Genomic DNA, 23,491 nt, shown 5'->3' with positions numbered 1-23,491 from the left:
ACTTCCTTGAGGTCACATGCCTGGATTTAGATCAGGCCTGGCTGACTGCAGGCTCCATTGCTTACTACAGGGCTTTCTCTTAGGTGTGGAGGGGCCTCCTCTGACCTCCCAGCAAAGGTGACTCTGGGGGGTCAGGACATGCTCTGCTGGGGATTCAGTGATGACCTCAGAGTTCATCTTTCTTACATTTGGGAACAAGCCAGGACAGTAGGTTCAAGGAGTGTTGGGACAGAATTGGAGATTTCTTTGAAGCTTTCAGGTTTTGTGAATCATACAAGAAATACTCTATCTGAGGGAAGCATTGCCTTCTTTCCTCCCTCCCTCTCTCCCTCCCTCCCAATTCTGTGCTCAGGGGTCACTTCTTAGGGGACTTGGGGACTATATACAGTGCCAGGGATTGAACTAAGGTTGGCAGCATACAAGCAAGGTTGGCATACATAAAGCAAGCACCTTTACCTCTATATATATACCATCTCCCCGGCACTGTGTCTACTTAATGCCTTGCCCCTGCAGCATGGTCCCTAGCAAAAAGGAGGTGTTTGTAACTATTGGGGGGAAAAAAGCAGTGAATGTTCTGGAGTACACATTTCTCAAAGTGCGGGACTACTGTGCTGTCTCACTGGTGCATTTTGAATCTTAGGAATGGATGTTCACTGAGTATCTATAAGATCATTCAGTTGCCCACTGAATTCACACCACCCAGTGAGGTTAGTATTGTAACTGCAGTTTGTGAGGGAGGAAATCAAGGCACAGAGAGGTGATGTGACTTGCCCCGGGATGCATAGCCTATTAAGTGGTGTCAGAGTCAGAACTGGAAGTCTGTGGCTGAGCTCACAAATGTGTGGAGCTGGTGATAGTATTGACGAGGACCCACCCCTAGGAGGGTCTATCCAGCTCAGGGAGGGGGTGACAGGGACTCAGCCAATGTTGAACCCCATACCCTCTTCTTTCAGAACCAGGCAGAAGCTCATTATAAAGGCCACAAACATGCCCGCAAACTCAAAGCCGCAGAAGCTGCCAAGAACAAGCAGAAACTGCCAAACCTGGCCCAGGATGGGGTGCCAGGCTCCCCAACCCCGGTTCCCACTAGCCGAGCCCCTGAAGAGTCGCAGAGCAAAGGTCAGTCTTGTGCTATTTATTTATGTGTTTTTATCTCTCCAGACAATGTCCTATATTCAGCCTGCAGGTTAAACTCACTCCCCAGCCAGCTCTAAGGCTCAGTCTTTTTTTGGGGGGGGCCACACCCGGTGGTGCTCAGGGGTCACTCCTGTCTGTCTGCTCAGAAATAGCTCCTGGCAGGCACAGGTGACCATATGGGACACCGGGATTCGATTCGAACCAACCACCTTTGGTCCTGGATCGGCTTCTTGCAAGGCAAATGCCGCTGTGCTATCTCTCCAGGCCCTAAGGCTCAGTCTTGAACTCTTGTCTCCTTCACCCCAAATCTGGCTTCTGTCAAGGAGTTAGGGATGAACAAGATATATAGATATAGATATAGATATAGATATAGATATAGATATAGATATAGATATAGATATATAGGATTTTTTTGGACCACACACAGTGACACTCAGAGGTTATTCCTGGCTATGTGCTCAGAAATTGCTCCTGGCTTGGGGGACTATATGGGATAACAGGGGATCGAACTGTAGTCAGCCATGTGCAAGGCAAACGCCTTACCACTGTACTATCGCTCTGGCCCCAGGAATGAACAAGATTTCTGCTTGTTCACTATTGTGCTCTTGGAACATTTTCCTATGCATGCAGCAAAAGACAGAGAACTTGGACTAAGTTCAGCCAATCCCCCACCTGAGCACATCATGCAGATCACAAAAGTCAACTGCACCTCAGAATCCTTCCCAAATCCTCTTCCCGGTCACCCCCTTGGGCTTCCCCTGGCAACAGAAAAGTCTTTCCTCACTTCTGGAGGTCAGAGCCTGTACCAGTGTCACAAAGTTGGCATGGATGCTCTGAGGTCTTATTTTACCTCTATCTTCAAGACGTTTCTAGTTATAGTTTCTGGTGCTTGCTGGTAAGTTTTAGCCCTCTTCGATCACCCCAATTTCTGTTGCTTCCTCACATCATGTTCTCCCCATCTGTTTTCATGTGTCTCTCACAAGGATGTCATTCCCAGGATTAGGCCTCTCCTGCCCCCCAATCTCGTGTGCCCTGATCTTAGCTGATAATATTTGGGGATCCAGATGAACAGAATCTCTGAGGTAATGGATTCGATCACCTATACTCCTCCCCCCAAGCTAACTATGATCCTGCCTTGTTTTTGGTTTGGGGCGACACCCGCTGTGCTTAAGGGTTACTCCTGGCTTAGGAATTAAGCCTGGTGTTGCTCAAGGGATCATATGGGATCCAGGGATTGAACCCGGTTATGACTACAAAGCTGATGTTTGGTCCTTGGGTATCACTTTAATAGAAATGGCTGAGGTAGAATCATCTTATCATGAATTAAATTGGATTGTCTGTGTGTAAGGCAAATGCCCTACCCACTGTACTCTCTCTCCAACCCAATCCTGCTATTTCTTAGCATGGGTCAGTTTCATCTGGCTTTTGATTATCCTTCTAGAACATTCATGAACATTCATGATAAGATTTTTCCATGTGTATGCAGTATTCTGTCCTTTTTCATTGTTGGCTGGCACTCTTCCATATAACTGCACTCTTTTATAAAAGTACATATATATAGGGCCCGGAGAGATAGCACAGCGGCGTTTGCCTTGCAAGCAGCCAATCCAGGACCAAAGGTGGTTGGTTCAAATCCCGGTGTCCCATATGGTCCCCCGTGCCTGCCAGGAGCTATTTCTGAGCACACAGCCAGGAGTAACCCCTGAGCACTGCCGAGTGTGACCCAAAAATTAAAAAACTAAAAAAAAAAAAAAAAAAGTACGTATATATAAGCACATATATTTATCTGTCCTGTTGATAGAGAAAAGTATCTAGTGCCTGGCTTTAGCATGTCCTCTAGGAATACTTTCAGCTAACAACCATAATAGTTAAATACAACTTACAGCTGTAGAATGTCAGAACTGTGAGGACTTTCTGAGACCAATCTTCCAGTTTCATATGGGGAAACTGAGGCCCAAAGAGTCCAAGGTTGCTACCATGAGTTGGTGGTAAAGTCTGGGATTCAGCTCGGGTCACCCCTGTACCCTGCACTCTTCCATGCCTCAAACCATGTGTGGACATCTCATTCATTGCCTTTCACCCCTACATATCTCACAGCTCCTGCCGCGCCCCCTGCTGGTTCCCCACTGCAGCCGCCGCTGACTCCAGAATCGGCTCCCAGGGAGCCCACCCAGCCAGACCTCCTGGACGCTGCCTCCTCTTCCTCTTCCTCCTCCTGTCCTCCCTGCTCCCCAGAGCCTGGGACGGAGGAGGATCCTGCAGGAGTCCCCGTGGGGAGCGGGGACAGCACGGGCAAAAAGGGGCGCCTCTATTGCTCGACGTGTAAGGTGACTGTGAACTCTGCCTCCCAGCTTCAGGCTCACAACACAGGTCAGTACACCCCACCCCAGCTGCAGCCAAGAGGTCTCAGGCTCTGCTCCTAGGGCAGGTGAGAGCAGAGCAGGGATCATGAAGGGTCGGGCCAGCAGGAAGGGGGTCATCCCAGAGAACCCAGGCAGCGTCCATCTCAGCATGGGGAGAGTTAGGGGGTGAAGGCCAAAATCCACCACCAGGAGGCCTGCCTGGAGGAGGTGGGTGTGGCAGGAGGCAGCTAGGAGATTTTGGGGGGCACAGAGCTCCTGTGGTTATAGGGCCACCATGCGCAGAGCAGCCCGGGTGAAGCGGGTGTCTCAAGGCCTTGCAGCCTTCACTTCCCTGCTGAGACTGGCTTGTCTCTCCCCCGCAGGAGCCAGACACCGGTGGATGGTGGAAGGCCAGCAGGGAGCTCCCCGGAGGAGCCGGGGCCGCCCAGTATCCCGCGGTGGGGCTGGACACAAGACCAGGAGAACCGCAGGGGGCCGGGGAGGCCGGCAGGGACCCAGCCCCCCCTTTCACTGTGCTCTCTGTCAGCTCCAGGTCAATTCCGAGACCCAGCTCAAGCAGGTGGGGGAACAGGGACTGGGTATGGGGAGCAGGGGCAGGGGGTAGGGAGTGGTGGTAGGGGTGTGGTACCAGTACCAGGCGAGGAGGGAGTCTGGGGGAGCAGGTGATCTGAGCGGGGTTGGTCTGAGCCTGGCATCCAGAGGGCTCCGGGGAGAGCCATTTCTACTTCCAGGGTAAGGCCAGCCCAGGGTACTTTTCTAGTATCTTCAAAGTCAGGGTAGGAGGGTAACTAAGAATGATGATGGGAGCCGGAGAGATAGCATGGAGGTAGGGCATTTGCCCTGCATGCAGAGGACGGTGGTTCAAATCCCAGCATCCCGTGTGGTCCCCAGAGCCTGCCAGGCGCAATTTCTGAGCATAGAGCCAGGAGTAATCCCTGTGCGCTGCTGAGTGTGACACTAAAACAAAAACAAACAAACAAAAAAGAATGATTGGGAGGGAGTGTGGTCCTTGGGTCTCTGACCCTGTTCCTAGTCTGTGTCCATCTGACAGCACTTGAGCAGCAGAAGGCACAAAGACCGCCTGGCCGGGAAGCCTTCCAAGGCCTGCAGCCAGCACAGCAAACTACAGAAGCAAGCAGCGCTGGCTGTGAGTATCCTCAAGGTATTTGTCTGCAGGCCCTGAGCAAGCCAGGGGTAGGGATAGGAGTTGGACACTGGAGGGCAAGAGCAGGGTTGGAGATTAGCAGGGCTGGGGAGTGGCAGGGCTGGGGATTTGCCCAGTGGGATTTCAGTGAAGGTGGGAAGGGGGGGCTGGAGTGGTCACCTTGGGGAGCTGGTGCTTGGAGAGTGTACCCCTTCCCACCCCTGCACTTGGTCTCTCCTGACTCCCCTCCACCTCCCAGGCAGGAAGACAGCTGCAAAGAAAACCCTTTGGAATGGAGGTTTGGGGGTGGGAAGAGAGAGGATTTCGGTTTGGAAGCCTCCGAGACACGTTTTTTCCTGCAGCCAAAGCCCCAGGCTGGAGCCCCAGGATGAAGGAGGTGGGATTTCCCCAGGGTCAGAACTGTCCCTTCTCTCTTCTCTGCAGTCGAAACTGGCCTTGCAGAAGCAGCTGACCAAGACGCTGGCTGCCCGCCTCCTGCCCAGCCCGCTCCCTGCCACTGCAGCCCTCTGTGCTCTGCCCGGGCCCCTGGCCCTGCGACCTGCCCCTGCGGCAGCCACCACACTCTTCCCAACACCCATCCTGGGCCCAGCTCTGTTCCGTGCGCCTGTGGGAGCTGTCCGCCCAGCTGGACCCATCCTCTTTGCCCCCTATTAGCCTCTTGAGGAGGCCGGGGCTGACTTCTCGGTGGGCTCCAGTATTACACAGGGCCTGGCTGCCTCCAACCCGTTTAAGAAGAGCTGGACTGGACCACAGGGCAGCTTGCCCTCCACCCCTTCATGCCACAGAGACTGGGCATTCAATACCACCCTGGGTCCAGGGTCCTGGTCCTGGGTCAGGACCACGCTTCCTCCACCTTTTCCAGCCTTATAGGACTGTCCTGGGTTCCTCCTGCATTTCCCAGCCCAATGAATGGGACACAACAGCAGTGAATCCCACACTTCTATGCAAACCCCACTGGTGTAGGGACTTCATGTTCCCCACCCAAGATCATTGCACTCACGCCAAAGGCCCTGGGAGTCTTAAGCCCGGGTACAGGTCTGTGATTTTTACCCCCATCTCCCCAAGAGACCATCCCCATTTGCTGGATTCTCTGACAATCTCTACAACTAAGGAGAGTCTCAAGTGGAAGTGAGGTCAGGCTGAGGGGTTAGGGGGAAAGAAGCAGAGGTGAAGGAGTTCCTGGGGCTGCAGGCTCCTGGAGCTTTCCCTCCCAGGATGGGGAGAATATGTGGGCTGGGGTTAGGACAGCCCCATTTTTAGAGACATCAATCGTCTCAAAGTTCTCCCCTTGTCTCCCAATATCTTCCCTTTTTTTTTTTTAGGGAGTCATGGGGTCTCCCTCAGACTATGGTCCTTGCTAATAGCCCCCTTCATCAAAAGCTTGCACCTCTGGCTCGCCATTTAAACAAGTCCCTAGCACCCCTGCATTTTTCTTCCTCCCAAATAGCCCATGGTCCCCCCTGCCATGCAGCTGAGTTTGGAGAGCCTGTGTTGATCAACCCAACACCTATTTTTATGCTGTCAGACCCATCGCCTACCCCTACCTAGCTCTATCCCACACCAGCCCTTCCCCCCTCCCATACCATGGCACTTTGCCTGACCCCATCAATTTTTTTAGGAGTCATTTCCACTGGGAGAAAGAAGGGGAGGGAAATTTTTGATAACAGTTGTGGTTTTATTCTGTCCAATGCATCAATAAATGAACTTTACACCCGAGCCTGCGTGTGACCGGACTCACCCAGCCCCAGGCTGCCACCCCGCTCCCCCATCCCGGCCTCATAGAAGAGGGGTGAGTGTCTGTCACCAGCTTTCTAGACTCTACCACATAGGTCACCGGAGGAAAGAAAGAGCGAAAGGAGCACCATGCCCAGCCTCCACCTGGACAGCAGGCTCAACTCTACACTGATCTAAAGAAACACAGCTACTTGCTGAAAACCTGAAAACCACCACAGCAAAGGTTGAAGTCCACCCTCCATGACTGCTGGCCCATATGGGTAGCAGGAGGCCGCTCTGGGGTGAGCAGACAGTGTGCTTCTGCCCCCTGGTGGTGGGGGGAGGCAGTGTCCCCGCCGCAATAGCACCTTGAAAGGGGAAGAAGGAAGATAAGGGCAGAGCCAGCCAAAAGCGGTTGGTGTGTGGAACGGCACAGAAGGGGAGGCCCTGAAAGATCATCTCAGCGACTCCCATCACTTTACAGATGAGAAAACTGAATCCGAAAGAGGGCGAGGGCCTGGCGGGGGCCCAGAGTCACAAATGACTCAGCACAGTCGGCAAACGAAGAGGCCCACGAGTGGCTACCTGAGCAGGAAGGGGAAGAGCTGAGAGAGCAAGCAGCATCCAAGCTGACTCCTCTGAGTCCTGCCACAGTCCTGGCACGTGAACACCATCCTGGGGCACCCTGCTTCAGGTTAGGGTTCGAATGTGTCACAAACAAGAAGCTCAGAGTGGGACCCTTGAGGGTAGAGCTGACCCCCCTCCAATAACCCCTTCAGAAGTCACCTGGGAACAGAGGGGGTGGAAGTGGGGTGACCTGCAGTTCCCAGAGCTGGGAGGAAGCAAAGGTGGCCAGGTATAACCCGGCTGCCTGCCCCAGTGGGAGCACCACCCCATGGTTGATGACAGCCCAACTGTTAGCTCTGCCCTCTCCTGGAAACCCACTTCTGGAGGCCACCCAGGCTGGATGGGGTCTAGGACAGTGAAATGGTGACGACAGTTCCTCAGCCATCCAGGGAGCCACTGCCCTTGTTTTTGCGGCTCAGGGGGAAGGCGGACTTGCTCTGGGGCTGGGTCATCTTGCTGGCCAGGTAGATGAAGGGCTCCAGGAGGGAGCGTCGGTCCGCCACGGACACCTCCCAGAGTTTCACCTTCTCCGACTTGGCCCAGTGCTGCGCCACATCTGGGTCAACTCGGCGCTGCTCCTGCAGGTCACATTTGTTGCCAAGGACCACAATAGTAACCTGAGGGAGAGGGACAGAGACGAGGCCTGTGAGTGAGTATACTGTGGGCCGTAGGCATGGGCTCAAGGTTGGTTCAACTCCTGGCACTGCCTATTCCCCGAAGCAACATCAAGAACAATCCCCTAGCTAGGGTATCTACAAGCTATGGAGCACCAGTTCAGTATGGTCCAAATCAAAATAAAAATAAAGTTTAGGGGGCCTCGAGGTGGCGCTAGAGGTAAGGTGTCTGCCTTAGAAGCGCTAGCCAAGGAAGGACCGCAGTTTGATCCCCCAGCGTCCCATATGGTCCCCCCAAGCCAGGGGTAATTTCTGAGCGCTTAGCCAGGAGTAACCCCTGAGCATCAAATGGGTGTGGCCCAAAAAACCAAAAAAAAATTTTTTTTTTAAATGAAGTTTAGGGGCTGGAGCAAAAGAAAAACAGGTAGGGTATTTGCCTTGGACGCAGCCAACCCAGGTTCGACCTCTGGCATCCCATATGGTCTTTCAAGCCTGTCAAGAGTGATTTGTGACGCAAAGCCAGTAGCAATTCCTGAATACCACCAGTTTTGTTTTGGCCCCAAAACAAAACAAAACAAAACAAAACAAAACAAAGAAAAAGAATTCTATCCCTCAACTCACTCTCCACCTGCCCATTACTAGGAGCTAGGTATTTTTCTTTTTTCTTTTGTTTTCGGGCACACCTGGCTCTGCACCCTGGAGTCACTTCTGATGGTGCTTAGGGGACCTTATGCGATGCTGGGATGGATTCAAGGTTGGCTATGTATAAACAAATGCCTAACCTGCTGTACTATCATTCTGGACCTTAGCAAGATAGTTGTTGGCTTCCTTCAGTAAGTGGTCCAGAACACTAGTTTAAAGGAACACTTGGGGAAGAGGGGGCAGAGAGTGAATACAGAAAGTAAGGTGCCTACTTTGAATATGGCCAACCTGAATCTGATCCCTGACATTCCATATGGTCTTCCAAGCACAGCCAAAAGTAATTCCTGAGCACAGAGCCAGGAGTCACCCCAGAGTATTGCCTGATGTGGCCCCAAAATAAAAATCAATAAAGGAGTACTTGGGCCCAGGGAACATAACTCAAAGGGCTAGAGCAAGGGTCTTCAAACTACGGCCCGCGGGCCACATATTGTATTTATTCCCATTTTGTTTCTTCACTTCTAAATAAGATATATGCAGTGTTCATAGAAATTTGTTCATAATTTTTGTTTTTACTATAATCTGGTCCTCCAACAGTCTGAAGGACAGTGAACTGGCCCCCTGTTTAAAAAGTTTGAGGACCCCTGGGCTAGAGCATAGGCTTTGTAAGTGGGAGCCCTAGGTTTGATCCTGGGCACTACATGGTCTCCAGAAAACCTACATGGTCTACAGAAAACCTACATGGTCTACAGAAACCCCCCACCCACACTACTAGGAGCTCCACCCAAAAGAAACAAACAGAAAATAAGAAAACACTACTTGGGACCTCCTAAGCTGTCTCAACATGGGATCTCCTGTAGGGGTCAGGCACCCTTGATCCGGGGGGCCCCCATCCTGCACAGATCCCATCCTATATCCTGGAAGTCCATGAGGAATGCACAGGGTAAATTTACCCCCCCAGCCCAGAACTGTGCTTGCCAACCCCCCACCTCCCCAGACCTCTTTCTTGTCCTTGGACTTGTCGATCTCCTTCTTCAGCATCTCCACACGCTGGAAGGACTCCCGGCTGTCTGTGCTGTAGACCAGGACAAAGCCATCCGTGCAAGAGAAGCAGTGTCGGGGCAATTCGGCCCCATCACGGAGTCCCCGTGTGTCATAGAAGCGCACCTGCTCTCGCACCCCCCGGTCAGTCTCGATGGAGCCCACATAGATGTCCTCCTGTGTCTCAATCATCTCAGAACCTGGGAGAAAACCAGAAGAGCATTAGCATGGAGGGAGGGAGGTGGGAAATGCGAGTGACCAGATGGTCCAGCAGACACAAAAAGGAAGGAGTGTAAAGGGTCGCAAGTTCAGATATCAGCAGAATTGAAATGATATGAGGGAAGCTACATAAATCTCTTGCTAACACAAAGCACCAATGGCTGACCTGGAAGTTATACCTCCCTGCCTCCAGCATTGGCTTTCCAGATATGTTCAGTGTGGTTTGGTGGGCAGTTATTAAGCAGAGTTTATTCTCTGGGAATCTGAACACCACTAGAAGCCGCTTTCAGCCCTTGCCTGCTGGAATCCATATGTCCCCCTCCACCATAGCTTCACAACACTCACCCACTACATGGTTCCCATACAGAAGCTGCTCCAAGATTGATGTTTTGCCCACGGAGGCCTGGCCACACACGACCACTTTGCAGCTCTTCCCCATGCTTGGTTTGTGGCCTGGAAAAACAGAAGCAAAGGCGATGAAGGGAAGGAAGTGCACATCAGAACAGAACTGACCTCCCAGAATAGAGCCTGAATGAGTAGCCTCAGATGTCCAGGGACCATTCTAGGTGGGGGAGGTGCTACATCCACTTTTGGGCAGTGAGATGAATGTGAGGCCAGTAACTGGATCTCAGTAGATGTGGCCAGAAAAGGGGAAGAGAGCTGCTGATTTAAAGTCCTCTCTGTTCCTTGGGGCCGGAGAGATAGCCCAGTTTTAGGGCGTTTGCCTTGCAAGCAGCCGACCCAGGACTGGTGTTTCGAATCCAGCATCCATATGGTCCCCAGTGCATGCCAGAAGCGATTTCTGAGCAGAGAGCCAGGAGCAACCCTTGAGTACCGCCGGGTGTAGCCCAAAAACAAAATAAACAAAAAAGTCTTCTGCCCCTGCCTTTAAACCAAGAGATTCCTTTCTGTGCATTGGGGAATCAAGCACCAGCTGCTTCCAGGAGCCCACCGAGGAATAGACAGGAATTCTATTTTGTGCACTTCTGTCTTAAGTTACTTTTCTTTTTTTTTTTTTTTTTTTTTTGTGGTTTTTTGGTCACACCCGGCAGTGCTCAGGGGCCACTCCTGGCTCCATGCTCAGAAATTGCTCCCGGCAGGCACGGGGGACCATATGGGACGCCGGGATTCGAACCGATGACCTTCTGCATGAAAGGCAAACGCCTTATCTCCATGCTATCTCTCCGGCCCCTTAAGTTACTTTTCCTGGGGAAAAGCGAACAAAGAGGGGACTATTCTGCTTTCCTGTACCATTTATTCGGACAATTCTATTGACTCTAAATCACAGCCACGCCCATAGTTCAGATGAAGGACGTGAGCCTAGGAAGGAAGGAAGAAATCTTAGGAGTAAAAAAGCCTTCAGCAAGATCATACTTGCTGCGATTCATCTGGGAGATCATGGCGCCAAGTAAGGCTCAGATCCAAAAACCCCAGAATCAAGAGAGAGGTCCCTGAGTTCGGAAGTTTACAGAAGTCTCAGAAAAGTAGCCCCAGACTACGCCCTCCGCCACGCCCTTCTCCCAACAGTGATGCAAAAAAAAATCCCAAAAGTCTGCAGCGGGCATTTGGAGAAGAAAACGCCTCCTGCAGAGCTCCCTCCCGCGCTTCCACCAAGGAGCATCCTGCCGGGAGCCCAGCGATGACAGAATGTGACAGCCCAAGTGACAGCCATGGGGATCTCCACTGATTTCCCCACCAGGGAATCCGAGGCGGGGGAGACCCGCCCCCCAGACGCGGTGGGCCGATCGCAGCTCCCCAGCTCCGTACCTCCCCGAGGGGGTTCCCGCAGCACCCCAGCCGGGCCCCTGGAGGTGCGGCGGGACCCCTGCAAAAGTAACACGGCCACAAGCACTCGGGTGTCCCTCCTGGGTCGCTGCCGGTTCGACCCGGCCCCGTCCCGGCCACTTCCGCCCAGCGAGATGATTTCCGGCGGCCTAGAGCGGGCGCCGGTCTCACAGCGCCTCCCAGAGGCCAGCGGAAAAATGGACGGGTTGCACTCTAAAGCCAGAGGGCTGGCTGTGGATGGGGAGTGGGTGGGTGTATTTAGGGATCACCTGGACCAGGGTGTTCTGGTGTTTCTGATGTCCAAAGTTTCTTCGTCGAAAGACTGTCATGGGAACACTTCGTTGGTTCATTCGATGTCTTCTGAACCACCTACGCTGTCCTTGCTTACTGAACCGCACCAGAGGTGATCTCAACTCAGAGCTGGCTTTGCCCCCCACCCCCCCAAAAAAAAAACATGAAATAAAATAAAAAATAAAACCTTTGGTGATAAGCTAAGGAAATCAGGAAAGAAACTCAGCCTAACATCTCTTGTTGAGGGGTGGGGGAAAATAATTCAAATATGATCCATCCGTCTCCAAACGTTGGAGACTTGTGAAACTTGGAAACTCAAATTCAGAGAGGTCTGGGTAATCACAACAGCTGGAACCATCCAATAAAAGCTGTGGGAAAAGGTAAATAGGGCTAAGTGCAGAACTGGTCAGGAAGCTGGGTCAATGCAGGTAGGCCTCTAAACATTCGATTGTAGATAAGCCATTGTTTGGCAAGGCAAGCTGGCCAGCCTGTTCCCTCAGGCCCAGCACTAGGAGAGAACTACAGAATTATAATCTAGAGAACTGATCGTTCTCTGTTCTCTCCTCCTATGGGCTCAGCCCTTCTCTCCGAGCTCATCCATCTATCTGCAGTTGGGTGTGGTTTCAGTGGGCCGTAGACCACTGCGTACATATATCAGTGCTTCTCAAATAGGTCAAATAGTGGGGCGCAGCCCCCCAAGGGGAGAGCGAGGCTCCATATAGGGGGGCGCGTTTGACCTCGGCAAACACTGTCATAACAAGCTAAGCCCCGTGTTGATGTCTCTGTATGTCTCTGGAGCTGAGAGTTGCTGCGTCCTGCTTCAAACCCCGTTTCCAAAGCTATACATTGCAAGACGTGCTCATTGGAGCCATTAATCCAGACATCACCTCTGATTCAAAAATCAGCTCAAATTATGTTATATATTTTTGTTTTACAGGTTAAAGTGTTTTTTTAAATATACTATTTACAGTGGCGCGAGGGGGGCGCGAAAAATGTTTTCTACTTCCTAGGGGGGCATACAGAAAATAACTGAGAAGCACTGCCATATACTGAGATACTAGGGCCAATCCTAAAACGCCCTCCTCCCTTTTCAGTTCTGTGGCCTTGACCTATAACCTCCAACTCCAATTTAACCCTCAGAGAACCCCAAGTGTCACAGAAATTATTGGTTTGAAGCAGATGCTATAAAAAAAATGATGATGATGTGGTGCCCCGGCCCTCGATGCGTTTCCAATCCAGACAGCATTCCGCAAAGCCAGTGTGCTACCCAGGACTTTTTATAGGAGTGGCAGGAGACCTTGGGGACACTGGTGCTGGGAGGCGGGGTGTAAACCTCACCCCAAGAGCTGCCTTATAAACTCTTGGGCAGGGTCTGGGGCACCAGGCCATCCACCTTAGGCTTCATGCTGAGATGGCATGAAAACTCCCAGACAGACGGCTGACATGAAAAGCAAGCCTCATCAAAGAACCAGCGTCATGAGGGTGATGAACCAGTTGCATGCTTGGAAGATCCAGGAGGGATGAAAGGCGGCGGGGTGAAGACGCCCTGCGTTCCCCTGGCTTGGTTGGGCAGGGCTCCCAGGGGCCTGATGAAAGCTGGGGGGGACCAGGCTCAGAGTGTTTCTTCCTGCCTTTCCCAGGCGTCAGCTGTAAGCACACAGCGAGGTTGGTTGGCACCAGAGCAGCAATCAGCTGGGACATCTTGCCCTCTGCACTTGCACCAGCCCGGGCCCAACCACCACTTAGCAACTAGCAGCTCCGGCGCCGGAAGAAAGATTGGCAGTTGCTATGGCAACGAGGCTCTGGGCCTACTGAAACGAACTCAAGGCCTAGAGAGGCCAACACACCCCTCCGAGACCATCCCTTCCACTTCCGACCCTCGGGGAAAGTGGCGCCCCCTACGTCGAGGAACCGTGCCTGGGTTCCCGCCCCGGCACGGAGACCACCTTGGAGGACCACCAGCTCCGGGGACGGGAGGCCGCTCTGGCCCCAGGCGGACCCACTCCTCGCTGGTAGACGGGTTCCAAGGAGCCACTCTGGGCGCAGCGCCGCCGAGCCGCTCGATGCTCCGGCCGCCGGAAGTGCTCTGCCCCGCCGGCCTCCCACCCGGCTCTCTGGTCCCGGCGGTAAGATGGCGGCGGCCGCGGAGTGCGATGTGGTAATGGCGGCGGCCGAGTCGGAGCTGCTGGACGCCGATGGGGCCAAGAGGTATGCACCCCGGTGCAGGGCTAGTAGAAACTGGAGGGGGGGCTTGCTCCAGCTCGGGAGAGCTCCGGGAAAGCCGAGCTTGCAGCCTGCCAGGAGGATGCAGCAGCCCCCCTCCCCCACACCCGGCTGCCCCGCCCCGCGACCCCCACTTTCACCCCGTCCGGATGGGGCCCCTGCCCGGGGGGGCGCCCTCCGGGGTCGGCCCTTCCCTCCCGCTTCCGCCCGCCGGGCTGGCGGAGATGGCCCGCTGTAGGCCCGGAGGGGAAGGTCGTCCAGATCGTTGGGGCCTAGACACTCAGGGATTGGGGGGTCTGTTGAGTATTGGGGTGCGTTGGCTGCGACGATGATGATAATGATCATGATAACGACCTTCCTCCCCTCTGGCTCTGGACCCCCTCGACTCATTCACACACACACCCCTGTCTGTGCTGATCAGTTCTGGGGCAACCTTCTGCAACTTCCAAACCCTCGCTCCCTGCACCCCTTCTTCCCTCGGAAATGACATGTCACTCCAGGACCCTCCAGGATCATTGCACCCCTTCTTCCCTCGGGAATGACACCCTCCAGGGTCAAGGCCCCGGGGTGACTGCGACTGGAGATTCGTGACCTGGTGGGGCTCTCCCCGATTCTTGAAGTCGTTTAGGGGGGTTTACTTAAGGGGATCTTTGCTCACTCTGACTCACCACGTCGCACCCTCTCTCCTTCCTGCACCCCTTCCCTCGGAAATTACATCTTACTCCAGGACTCTCCAGGATCTAGGCCGTGGGGTGACTGTGATTGGAGATCCGTGACCCGGTGGGGCTCTCCCTGATTCGTGAAGTCGTTTAGTTTAGGGGGATCGGAGGTTTGCTTAGGGGGAATTTTGCCCAGTCTGACTCACCATGTCGCACCCCCCCTTTCCTTCTTGCACCCCATTCTCCCAGTATAAGGGTTCGTTCAGGTCCCTCCAGTCTCGGAAGGGGCAGCTCGCTATGTGTCGTTGGGCTAGGTCTCCCGGGACCTTAGCTGGGGCCGCTTTTTCAGAAACACTCTGGATTCCGGTCTCACATTGGTGGGGGTGGCACCCTGGGTGCTGCGTCCTCTATATCCTTATACTAACCCCCAAACAGTGAACAGAAAGAGGTTTGGACGTCGGGAACCTCCACATGGTGGTTTCTGTTTTGTTGGGGGTGCCTGCAGTTGCCCCATCTGGCGCTCACCCGGCAAGCTTGGCTGGGGGAAAAGCAGAGGTGGGGTGTCTCGCTTGAGGCCCAAAATCAGAACGGCTGAGATTACCGGGAGGCCTGCTCTATGGTTACCCCGCTGGGGGCATCTGTGTGTGAGACTGCCCCCAGTTCCCCAGCTTTCCCCCACCCCTGCTGGGGGCCCAGAGGGTCCACCAGGGAGAGCCAGGCCAGAGGGTTGGAGAAGACAGCATCCGGTTTAGCTTGCTCTGCTTTGCAGTTTTCCTACTTCTGCGAAGGTCTGGAGAACAAAGCATCTTCCGCATCATTAGGATTTTACAAATGGGGTGTCTGGAGGCCCTTTGCATCTTTTGGGTGGCCTTACCTCGCCTACTTGACCCATTGCATTCTGCTGCCTGTCTGGTTGGTCAGGTATTGGCCAGAGGACCTCATGAAACTGGAAGGTTGCCCAAGTGGTAGAAGGTCCTAGATTTGATCCCTGGCCACCGCCACCACTATGCTGTCCACCCAGCTTGCCTGGCGTAAACCCCACAGCAGTTGAAACAGTTGTGCAAATCAGAAGAAAAAGTACAAATCATGAGGCGCTATTTCTCCCAACATGCGGTTAATTGTGAAGATTTATTTCACTTGGGTGTAGAAAGACTGCGGGGGGGGGGGGGGTGTCTTTGTAATGTAAAATGGGAACTGGGCTGATAACTTCTGGAAACATCCTCCTCAAGCATAAATCTCTGATCCAGGAGTTGCCCCTATTTAGGTTTTTTAGGTTTTGCTTCAAAGACTACCTAAAAGGAAATATTTTTTCCTTTCAAAAAAATCATTTTGCGGGCCGGAGAGATAGCATGGAGATAAGGCCTTTGCCTTTTATGCAGAAGAACGGTGGTTCAAATCCCGGCATCCCATATGGTTCCCTGTGCCTGCCAGGGGCGATTTCTGAGCATAGAGCCAGGAGTAACCCCTGAGCACTGCCAGGTGTGACCCAAAAACAAAACAAACAAAAAAAATTATTTTGCATAATCCAGAGACCAGAGATGCAGCTCAGGTAGTGGCCAAGCAGACACCTTGAGTTCTGACACGGTATAGCCCCCTGAGCTATGTCTGGTGTGGCCTTCACAGTAATTTTAAATAAAAACAAAGAAAAGTCTAGCTAAAGTGTATATTCTGTCGTAAAATTAGGGTACACGAACATGATATATTAAGAAATACAAAGTAGTGACCAAAGCGGTGGTGAAAGCAGTAAGGGATCTGCCTTGCCCGAGGTAGCCTTGGACCAGGGGTCCTCAAACTTTTTAAACAGGGGGCCAGTTCACTGTCCTTCAGACTGTTGGAGGGCCAGATTATAGTAAAAACAAAAATTATGAACAAATTTCTATGCACACTGCATATATCTTATTTAGAAGTGAAGAAACAAAATGGGAATAAATACAATATGTGGCCCGCTGGCCGGAGTTTGAAGACCCCTGCACGGACTGGTTTCAACCCCCGTGTCCCATATCCGCCAAGCTGGTCACACCCATTAGCCCTTAGGGGTTACTCCTGGCTCTATGCTCAGAAATCGCTCCTGGCAGGGTCAGGGGACCATATGGAATGCTGGGATTCGAACCACTATCCTTCTGCACGCAAGGCAAACACTACCTCCATGCTATCTCTCTGGCCCCAGTAGGTGAGGTCTTAACTGGCCACAAAACCAGCCTATTAATTAGGCTATTTAAATAAGCGTAGCTCTGGGCAGGGTCAAAGTGGGTGCTTACCTTCCTGTGATTGACCCAGGTTCAATCCCTAGCATCTCACATGTTGTCAAGCAACCCCAGGAGTAAGCATGTGTGGCCTCCCAAAATTAAAAAAAATAAAAATAAAATAATGAGGTAACAGGGACCTGGAGATGGCTCACAGACCTGTAATGCATCCCACCCTGGCATTACATTGTTTCCTGAGTACCCCTGGGAGCTGTCTGAATCCACTCCTCTTTTCTTTTTTCACACCTGGTGGAACCATATGGTATGCTGGCAATCAGATCTCATCAACCAGGTGCAAGGCAAACTTCTAGTTATACTATTACTCGGACAACTAAAATGTAGTCTTACCTGCTTCTAAGAAAAAAAAATTATAAATAAATTTAAATAAACTTGTGGTCCTGCTCCTCCCTTCCTATTTTACATATTTATAGAAACCCCTTTCAGACATTGTAAAACAGATATGTTATCACTTATAATGGGAACTAATTAAAAACTGTTTTGACTCTGTTATCAAAGACAGCCAGAGGTGGGCCAGAGAGTTGGTCCTGGATTAAGGCACTCACCTTTTCTCCCTCTGACCTTCGTTTGAATCCTATACTTGGTGTATGATTCTCCAGCACTGCCACTGGTTACTGCTGAGTACAGAACCTGGAACAACCCTGAGCAGTACAGAAACAAAAAAGATAGTTTAGGAGGATAAGTATCTGTAAGAAATGCCTTGAAGTTCTTTGTTTGTTGGGGTTTTGATGTTTTTTGTTTTTTGTTTTGAGCCATACCCAGTGATGCTGAAGAAGTTATTCCTAGCTCTATTCTCAGGAATCACTTTTGTTTGTTTGTTTGTTTGTTTGTTTTTGGGCCACACGGGGTGACGCTCGGGTTTACTTCTGACCATACCCTCAAAAGTCGCTCCTGGCTTGGGGGACCATATGGGATGCTGGGGGATCAAACTGTGTTCCGTCTTAGGTTAGTGCGTGCAGGGCAGACACACCACCACTCGGGCCTCTCAGGCATCACTCCTGGTAAGATTTGGAGGACCATTTGGGATCCTGGGGTGAACTGCTTCTTGCTATACAAGTGACTTGTCCACTGCTCTTACTGTTCCAGCCCTATGTACGGTTTTCTTTTTTTCTTTCTTTTTTTTTTTTTGTTTGTTTTTGTTTTTGTTTTTGGGTCACACCCAGTAGCGCTTAGGGGTTACTCCTGGCTCTACACTCAGAAATTGCTCCTGGCAGGCTGGGGGACCATATGGGGGATGCTGGGATTTGAACCACCGTCCTTCTATATGCAAGGCAAATGCCTTACCTCCGTGCCGTCTCTGGCCCATCATGTGTGATTTTTTTTTTTTTTTTTTTTTTGGTTTTTGGGTCACACCCGGCGATGCTCAGGGTTACTCCTGGCTGTCTGCTCAGAAATAGCTCCTGGGAGGCACGGGGGACCATATGGGACACCGGGATTCGAACCAACCACCTGTGGTCCTGAGTCGGCTGCTTGCAAGGCAAACGCTGCTGTGCTATCTCTCCGGGCCCTCATGTGTGATTTTCTGATGCTGAAAATGGTGTGGGATTTAGAGGTTAGAATGATTATTTTACACTTTTTCTGTAACCCAGAACCCTCCTGTGTAGCCAAAACAGAGGGCAAGGGATAGACTTTCTTACGAATGCTTCTTCCTGTCTGACTTGGTTAGTCATTTGTCCAAGTTTGTCTTTTGTTACAGTGTCTGTCAGTTCACTTAGGGACAGGGGAGCTGATGGATCTCTTGGGCAGTTTTTGTGAAGTCCAGTAGATAAAGGTGTCTTCCTTTCCTGATTCCAGGGTCAAAGGTATCTGGTATTTTGCTGCAGTTTGCAGAGTTGTCACAGTCACATAGGGTTGAATGGGGGCACTTTCGGGACACTGGTTGCAACATTTTCAGTGACTGTTTATATCCTCAGACTCCTGTTTCTGTTGAGAAAGGAAATGGAAAGTCACATGTCCTACAATTTTTTTTTCTTTTTTTAATTTATTAATTGATTGGCTTTTGGGCCACACCCAGCAATGCTCAGGGATTACTCCTGACTGTGCTCAGAAATCACTCCTGGCGAGCTTGGGGGACAACATGGGATGCCAGGAATCGAACTGGGTCTGTCTCAGGTCGGCCACATGCAAGGCAAATGCCCTACCACTGTGCTATCTCTCTAGTCCCTATTGTACAAAATTCTGAAAATTAGCCACATAGTAGCTGAGAGGGAAACTAAAAATGTCTTAGTTGATATTCCAAAATAGATTAAAAGTTCTGTACATGAAGATCATTTCCCTTTGTTCACCAGAACAGATTAAAAGCTGCTTAAGAGCCAAGGGTTTTATTTTAGAGGTTTTTCATTTCATTTAGTATAAGCCTTGTATTTCTGAGTGGTCTTTTTTTCTTCTTCTTTTTTTTTTTTTTGATTGGTTTTGTTTTGATTTGGGGTTTGTTAAGTAATTACTTCCTAGCTCTGCACTCGGGGATCACTCCTGGCCTGGCTTTGGAGAACTTATAGCATGCCAGGAATCAAGTCCAGTTCAGCTGCATTCAAGGCATGCATCCTTATTGTTCTAGCTCCTTGGTTCTTTTTTTGGAGGTGGGGGTTGGGACATACCTGGCTTACTCTTTGACACTATGCTCAGGGATCACTCCTGGAGGTGCTCTGAGGAGTATATGGTACTAAGGGTGGACCCAAGTTGGCTGCACACAAGGCAAACTTTTCACCCTGAGTGCTCTGGCCCCAAGGCCTTCTGTTTTCCAGGAAGCTGCTGGCAATTTTACCTAGTATATGAATACCTATTTGAGTGAAGGCTCTGGTCACATTTCCTGGAGGGGGTAGACCTTGGCCTTAGTCTCTATAACTAGTGTTTATTGTGCTAAAATGGAAGGATTTCAAGTTTCTCAGTAGAAGAAAATTCTGCTCCATATGTACTGCCTGTTGTGATTGGTTGGTGAGGTCTAAAAGAACCCGTGTAAGCTGCATGTTTAGGACCCTGGGGACCTTACCTGAGTCCTTGAGCTCTGTTTTCCAGATGGACAGAAACAGCATAGAGCAGGAGCAATAGTAAAGAAGGTCTACGTTTAGCTTACCCAATGGTCAACCCAGGGTAGATCCCTGGCACAAAAAAACAAACCATATAGTTTGATCCTTTGTACCTAGATGTTATAAACCCTCTGTAAATTAAATTTGTCTTTTATTTCTTCAGTTGGTTTTTGGGCCACACCCAGCAGTGCTCAGGGCTTACTATGGCTCTGTACTCCTGGGTTACTCCTGGAGGGATTGAAGGACCATACAGGTGCTGGGGATCACACCTGAGTCTGTAATGTGCAAGACAAGCACCTTACCTACTATCAGGCTCACCCCTACTTTTTTTTGTTTTGTTTTGTTTTGGGGCCACCCCCCTAGGTACTCAGGTACTCATAGCAGATTCAGGTGACCATCTGGGATGCCTGGGATCGAACCCAGGTCAGCCACATGCAGAATAAACGACCTACCCACTGTGTTACCACTGTGCTCCAGGCCTGCCCCCCCCTTTATTTTACCTTTTTTGGGGAGTGGAAGCTACACCCGGTGATACTCAGGGTTTACTCCTAGCTATGTGCTCAGAAATCACTCCTGGCTTGGGGGACCTATGGGATGCTGGGGGATTCATCCTAGGCTAATGCGTGCAAGGCAAAATGCCGTACTGCTTGCGCAGCACTCAGGCGTTACTCCTGGCTCTGTGCTCAGATAGCACTCCTGGCAGGCTCGGAGGACCATATGGGATGCTGGGATTTGAACCACTGACCTTCTGCACGAAAGGCAAACACCTTACCTGCATACATGCTATCTTAACTCCATGCTATCTCTCCGGCCCCACCTTTTATTTATTTTTATTTATTTATTTATTTATTTGGTTTTTGGGTCACACCCGGCAGCGCTCAGGGGATACTCCTGGCTCTATGCTCAGAAATCGCTCCTGGCAGGCTCGGGGGGCCATATGGGAATGCCGGGATTCAAACCACTGTCCTTCTGCATGAAAGGCAAACTTTTTGCCTTACCTCCATACTATCTCTCTGGCCCCTACCTTTTCTTTTCTTTTCTTTTCTTTTTTTTTTTTTTTTTTTTTTTGGTTTTTGGGCCCCACCCAGCAGTGGTCAGGGGTTACGTTACTCCTGGCTATCTGCTCAGAAATAGCTCCTGGCAGGCACAGGGGGACCATATGGGACGCTGGGATTCGAACCAACCACCTTAGGTCCTAGATCGGCTGCTTGCAAGGCAAACACCGCTGTGCTATCTCTTCGGCCCCTACCTTTTATTTTTTAACATGTTTACAAGCACTTAGATTTTGAACTTACCCTAGCTCTAGTTTGTTTTCCTTTGTCTATAGTCTACCATAACTTCTTAGAGCTTTTGGGGAGGGTATTTCTCTTAACTCTGTTCAGTGGTGCTCTAGGGATTAGGAGATTGAAGGGAAAGCTCTTGTATGCAGAGCATACACTCAACCTGTGGACCATCCTCTTTTCCTTTTTGGAACAGTTGGAAGTTGATGACCTTACTTACAGTTGGAAGTTGATGACCTTACTTAGGTCCCTTAATCTTTCTCTTGAAGTTCCTTGGAAGTAGCCTGCAAAGTACAAGAGAATTTATCTTTGAACTCAAAGAAGTGAGAAAGAACTGTTCTCAACTCAACTATCATTTTTATATACTTTTAGTAAAAGGTCAAAGACATGAGACTAAGGCAAATTGGTCATGGTTAAAGGAAGAGAAAAAAACTAGGAATAAGAATCCAGAATTTCAGTCAGTTAGCTAAAACTTGGCTAAATCATGACAAAATTGTTACTCATAATTGAAGCAAAGATAGAGTCTGTCTCTTCCTTCTTTAACTTGGACCTACCTTTGGCCAGGGTCAAAGTTGTCTTTTAATAATTTGTTGGACCAAGTGAGTGACAGTTACTGTAGTATCTAGGGTATTCCTAACAGCCAGAACTCTGATTGGCTTAAAGCCCAGCCTTATGTACATTCCAGCCAATCGCTGAGTAGTTTAGTCATTGAAGCTGGTGTTTTGATTTTTTTTAAAAACTGAGTACTGGGCTCTTGCCTTTGCTTTCTTTTTCTAGGACTTTAGAAGATTGGAGGACAATGGTCAGCGGCTGCCTAGGCACCTTGTCTGATGCAAAATCCCTCTGAGAGTCCATTTCTCTCTTACTCCACTAATGTTTGGTTCCTTTTCTCCAGTGCTGAGTGATGTGGAAGTTGCTTAGAGGTCGTTCCAGGTATTCTTTTAAACTGTCTGAATTGGGGCTGGAGCGATAGTACTGATAGCACTGGGGGTAGTGTACTTGCCTTGCATGCAGCCGACTCAGGTTCAATCCCTGGCGCCCATGTGGTGCTCTGAGCACTGCGAGGGTATTTCCCAAAACGCCATAATAACCCCCCCCCCCAAAAAAAAAAAACAATTATCCAAATTTCAGTGTAAGAGCAGGTAGAGTACAATTCATTTATTGGGTTGTATTAACAGGTTTTTTTTTATGCTCCAACCAGCTCAAAGCATCATCTGTGTTATCCAACCATTGGTTGAGGCTTTTGATAGTGGTAAAATCAGGAGGAATATTTCATTTTTAAATCCTGATCCTAAGACCCAAGGTTCTATTGATGTGTGACTAGAGATTTGTACAGGGAAATCTAGGTATCAAGTGAGCAGAGTAGTTTCTTTTGTGGTGGTTTTGGTTTGGGGGGGGTTGTTTGTTTGTTTGTTTGTTTGTTTTGGGGGGCGGTTTGGATTTTTTTGGGGCCACATCGGGTGACGGGTTACTCCTGGCTATGCACTCAGAAATCGCTCCTGGCTTGGGGGACCTTATAAGATGCCAGGGATCAAACTGCGGTCCATTCTCAGTCAGCCACTTGCAAAGCAAACACCCTACCATCGCTCTGGCCCCTTTATTTTTATTTTTTATAAAATAAATATGGAACGCTTCATGAATTTGCATGTCATTCTTGCACAGGGGCCATGCTAATCTTCTCTGCATTGTTCCAATTTTAGTATTTAGTATATGTGCCGAAAAGAGCACATAAGCAGAGTGTTAACCATCTCATATGACTAACAGGCTTTTGGTGGAGGGTGTGGAGGCCAGCAGGGTCCTCTTAATCTCCTTTGTGTCCTGAGAGTTTTTTCTGGGGTAGTTTGCTCTGGGATCATCCATCACCTGTTGAATTAAGCCACCAAAAGAATTTTGGCAGCAAAATACCAGCTAACAATCTAGTCTCCTCACTCTATTTCCCCCCACCCCCAAAAAAGAGCATTCTTTTTCTTAGAGTTCCTCGATTCTACTTTTTGTATTATTTGGAAGTGGGAGAGGCCACACGGCAGTATTCAAGGTTTCTGGCTCTGGGCTCAGTGATCATTCTTGGTGGTACTTGAGGGATCATATGGGATGCAGGAGATCAAACCTCTACTTTTTTATGGTGTCTTCATGAGGGTGGCGGGAGGACATGACAGAGAATGGAGAAGCATGGTATGGAAAATGGTAGCTTTTGGAGTGGGGGTAATGGTGGAAAGCAGTGACTCATATTCTCCAAGTGGTTTTAGGGAAGCTTAATTCTCAGAAACAGCTCTATGCTTGGGTCTCTTCTCTCCAGAAGTAAAGTGTACACGGTCCATATTCTATCCCTGGCATCCCATATGGTCCCCTCAGTCCTGAGTACAGAGCCAGGAGTAACCCTGAGCATAGTCAGGTGTGTCCCAAAAGCATAAATTGTGTGTGTGTGTGTGTGTGTTGTGGGCCATTTTT

The 23,491-nt window shown here is 50.4% G+C and overlaps 3 protein-coding genes and 1 pseudogene across 9 annotated transcripts in view; 2 read left to right on the top strand and 2 right to left on the bottom strand.

The window, feature by feature from the left end:
• Positions 1-5,427, top strand: part of ZNF385C (zinc finger protein 385C) — a 29,598-nt gene extending 24,171 nt beyond the window's left edge. For 4 of the 6 annotated variants that reach the window (XM_049779699.1, XM_049779674.1, XM_049779665.1 and 1 more), the window contains 5 exons: positions 954-1,119; positions 3,235-3,507; positions 3,863-4,059; positions 4,552-4,662; positions 5,089-5,427. In XM_049779699.1, the coding sequence (XP_049635656.1) occupies positions 954-1,119; positions 3,235-3,507; positions 3,863-4,059; positions 4,552-4,662; positions 5,089-5,319 (978 nt within the window). In that variant the 3' untranslated portion in view covers positions 5,320-5,427. The remainder of the gene's footprint in view (positions 1-953; positions 1,120-3,234; positions 3,508-3,862; positions 4,060-4,551; positions 4,663-5,088) is intronic. The other 2 variants (XM_049779691.1, XM_049779682.1) reach the window with 2 other exon arrangements.
• Positions 5,428-7,139: 1,712 nt separating this feature from the next.
• On the bottom strand, positions 7,140-11,391 carry NKIRAS2 (NFKB inhibitor interacting Ras like 2). The gene is made up of 4 exons (XM_049781390.1): positions 11,286-11,391; positions 9,864-9,971; positions 9,258-9,499; positions 7,140-7,622 (listed from the first exon to the last, which is right to left on the bottom strand). The coding sequence occupies exons 2-4, from the start codon at positions 9,955-9,957 to the stop codon at positions 7,383-7,385; spliced, it is 576 nt and encodes a 191-aa protein (XP_049637347.1). The 5' UTR covers positions 9,958-9,971; positions 11,286-11,391; the 3' UTR covers positions 7,140-7,382.
• Positions 11,392-13,714: 2,323 nt separating this feature from the next.
• Positions 13,715-23,491, top strand: part of DNAJC7 (DnaJ heat shock protein family (Hsp40) member C7) — a 44,692-nt gene continuing 34,915 nt past the window's right edge. Inside the window, exons 1-2 of one of the 2 annotated variants that reach the window (XM_049779620.1) lie at positions 13,720-13,802; positions 21,821-21,976. In XM_049779620.1, coding sequence (XP_049635577.1) covers positions 21,948-21,976 — 29 coding nt within the window. In that variant the 5' untranslated portion in view covers positions 13,720-13,802; positions 21,821-21,947. Of the gene's footprint in view, positions 13,803-21,820; positions 21,977-23,491 lie in introns of both variants that reach the window. The other variant, XM_049779611.1, reaches the window with a different exon arrangement.
• LOC126027881 (uncharacterized) lies at positions 22,661-22,773 on the bottom strand (annotated as a pseudogene).

The sequence above is a fragment of the Suncus etruscus genome, chromosome 1 (assembly GCF_024139225.1).
Source record: "Suncus etruscus isolate mSunEtr1 chromosome 1, mSunEtr1.pri.cur, whole genome shotgun sequence".
Classification (NCBI taxonomy): Eukaryota; Metazoa; Chordata; class Mammalia; order Eulipotyphla; family Soricidae; genus Suncus; species Suncus etruscus.
This window is presented reverse-complemented; position numbering and strand designations above follow the sequence as displayed.

Excerpts from the sequence above, each read along its gene's own strand:
- NKIRAS2 (XM_049781390.1), bottom strand. The coding sequence starts at position 9,957 with ATGGGGAAGAGCTGCAAAGTGGTCGTGTGTGGCCAGGCCTCCGTGGGC. Across the intron at positions 9,500-9,863 it reads GTATGGGAACCATGTAGTGG|GTTCTGAGATGATTGAGACA; the intron begins GTGAGTGTTGTG and ends GTTTTCTCCCAG. Across the intron at positions 7,623-9,257 it reads AGTCCAAGGACAAGAAAGAG|GTTACTATTGTGGTCCTTGG; the intron begins GTCTGGGGAGGT and ends CCTCTCCCTCAG.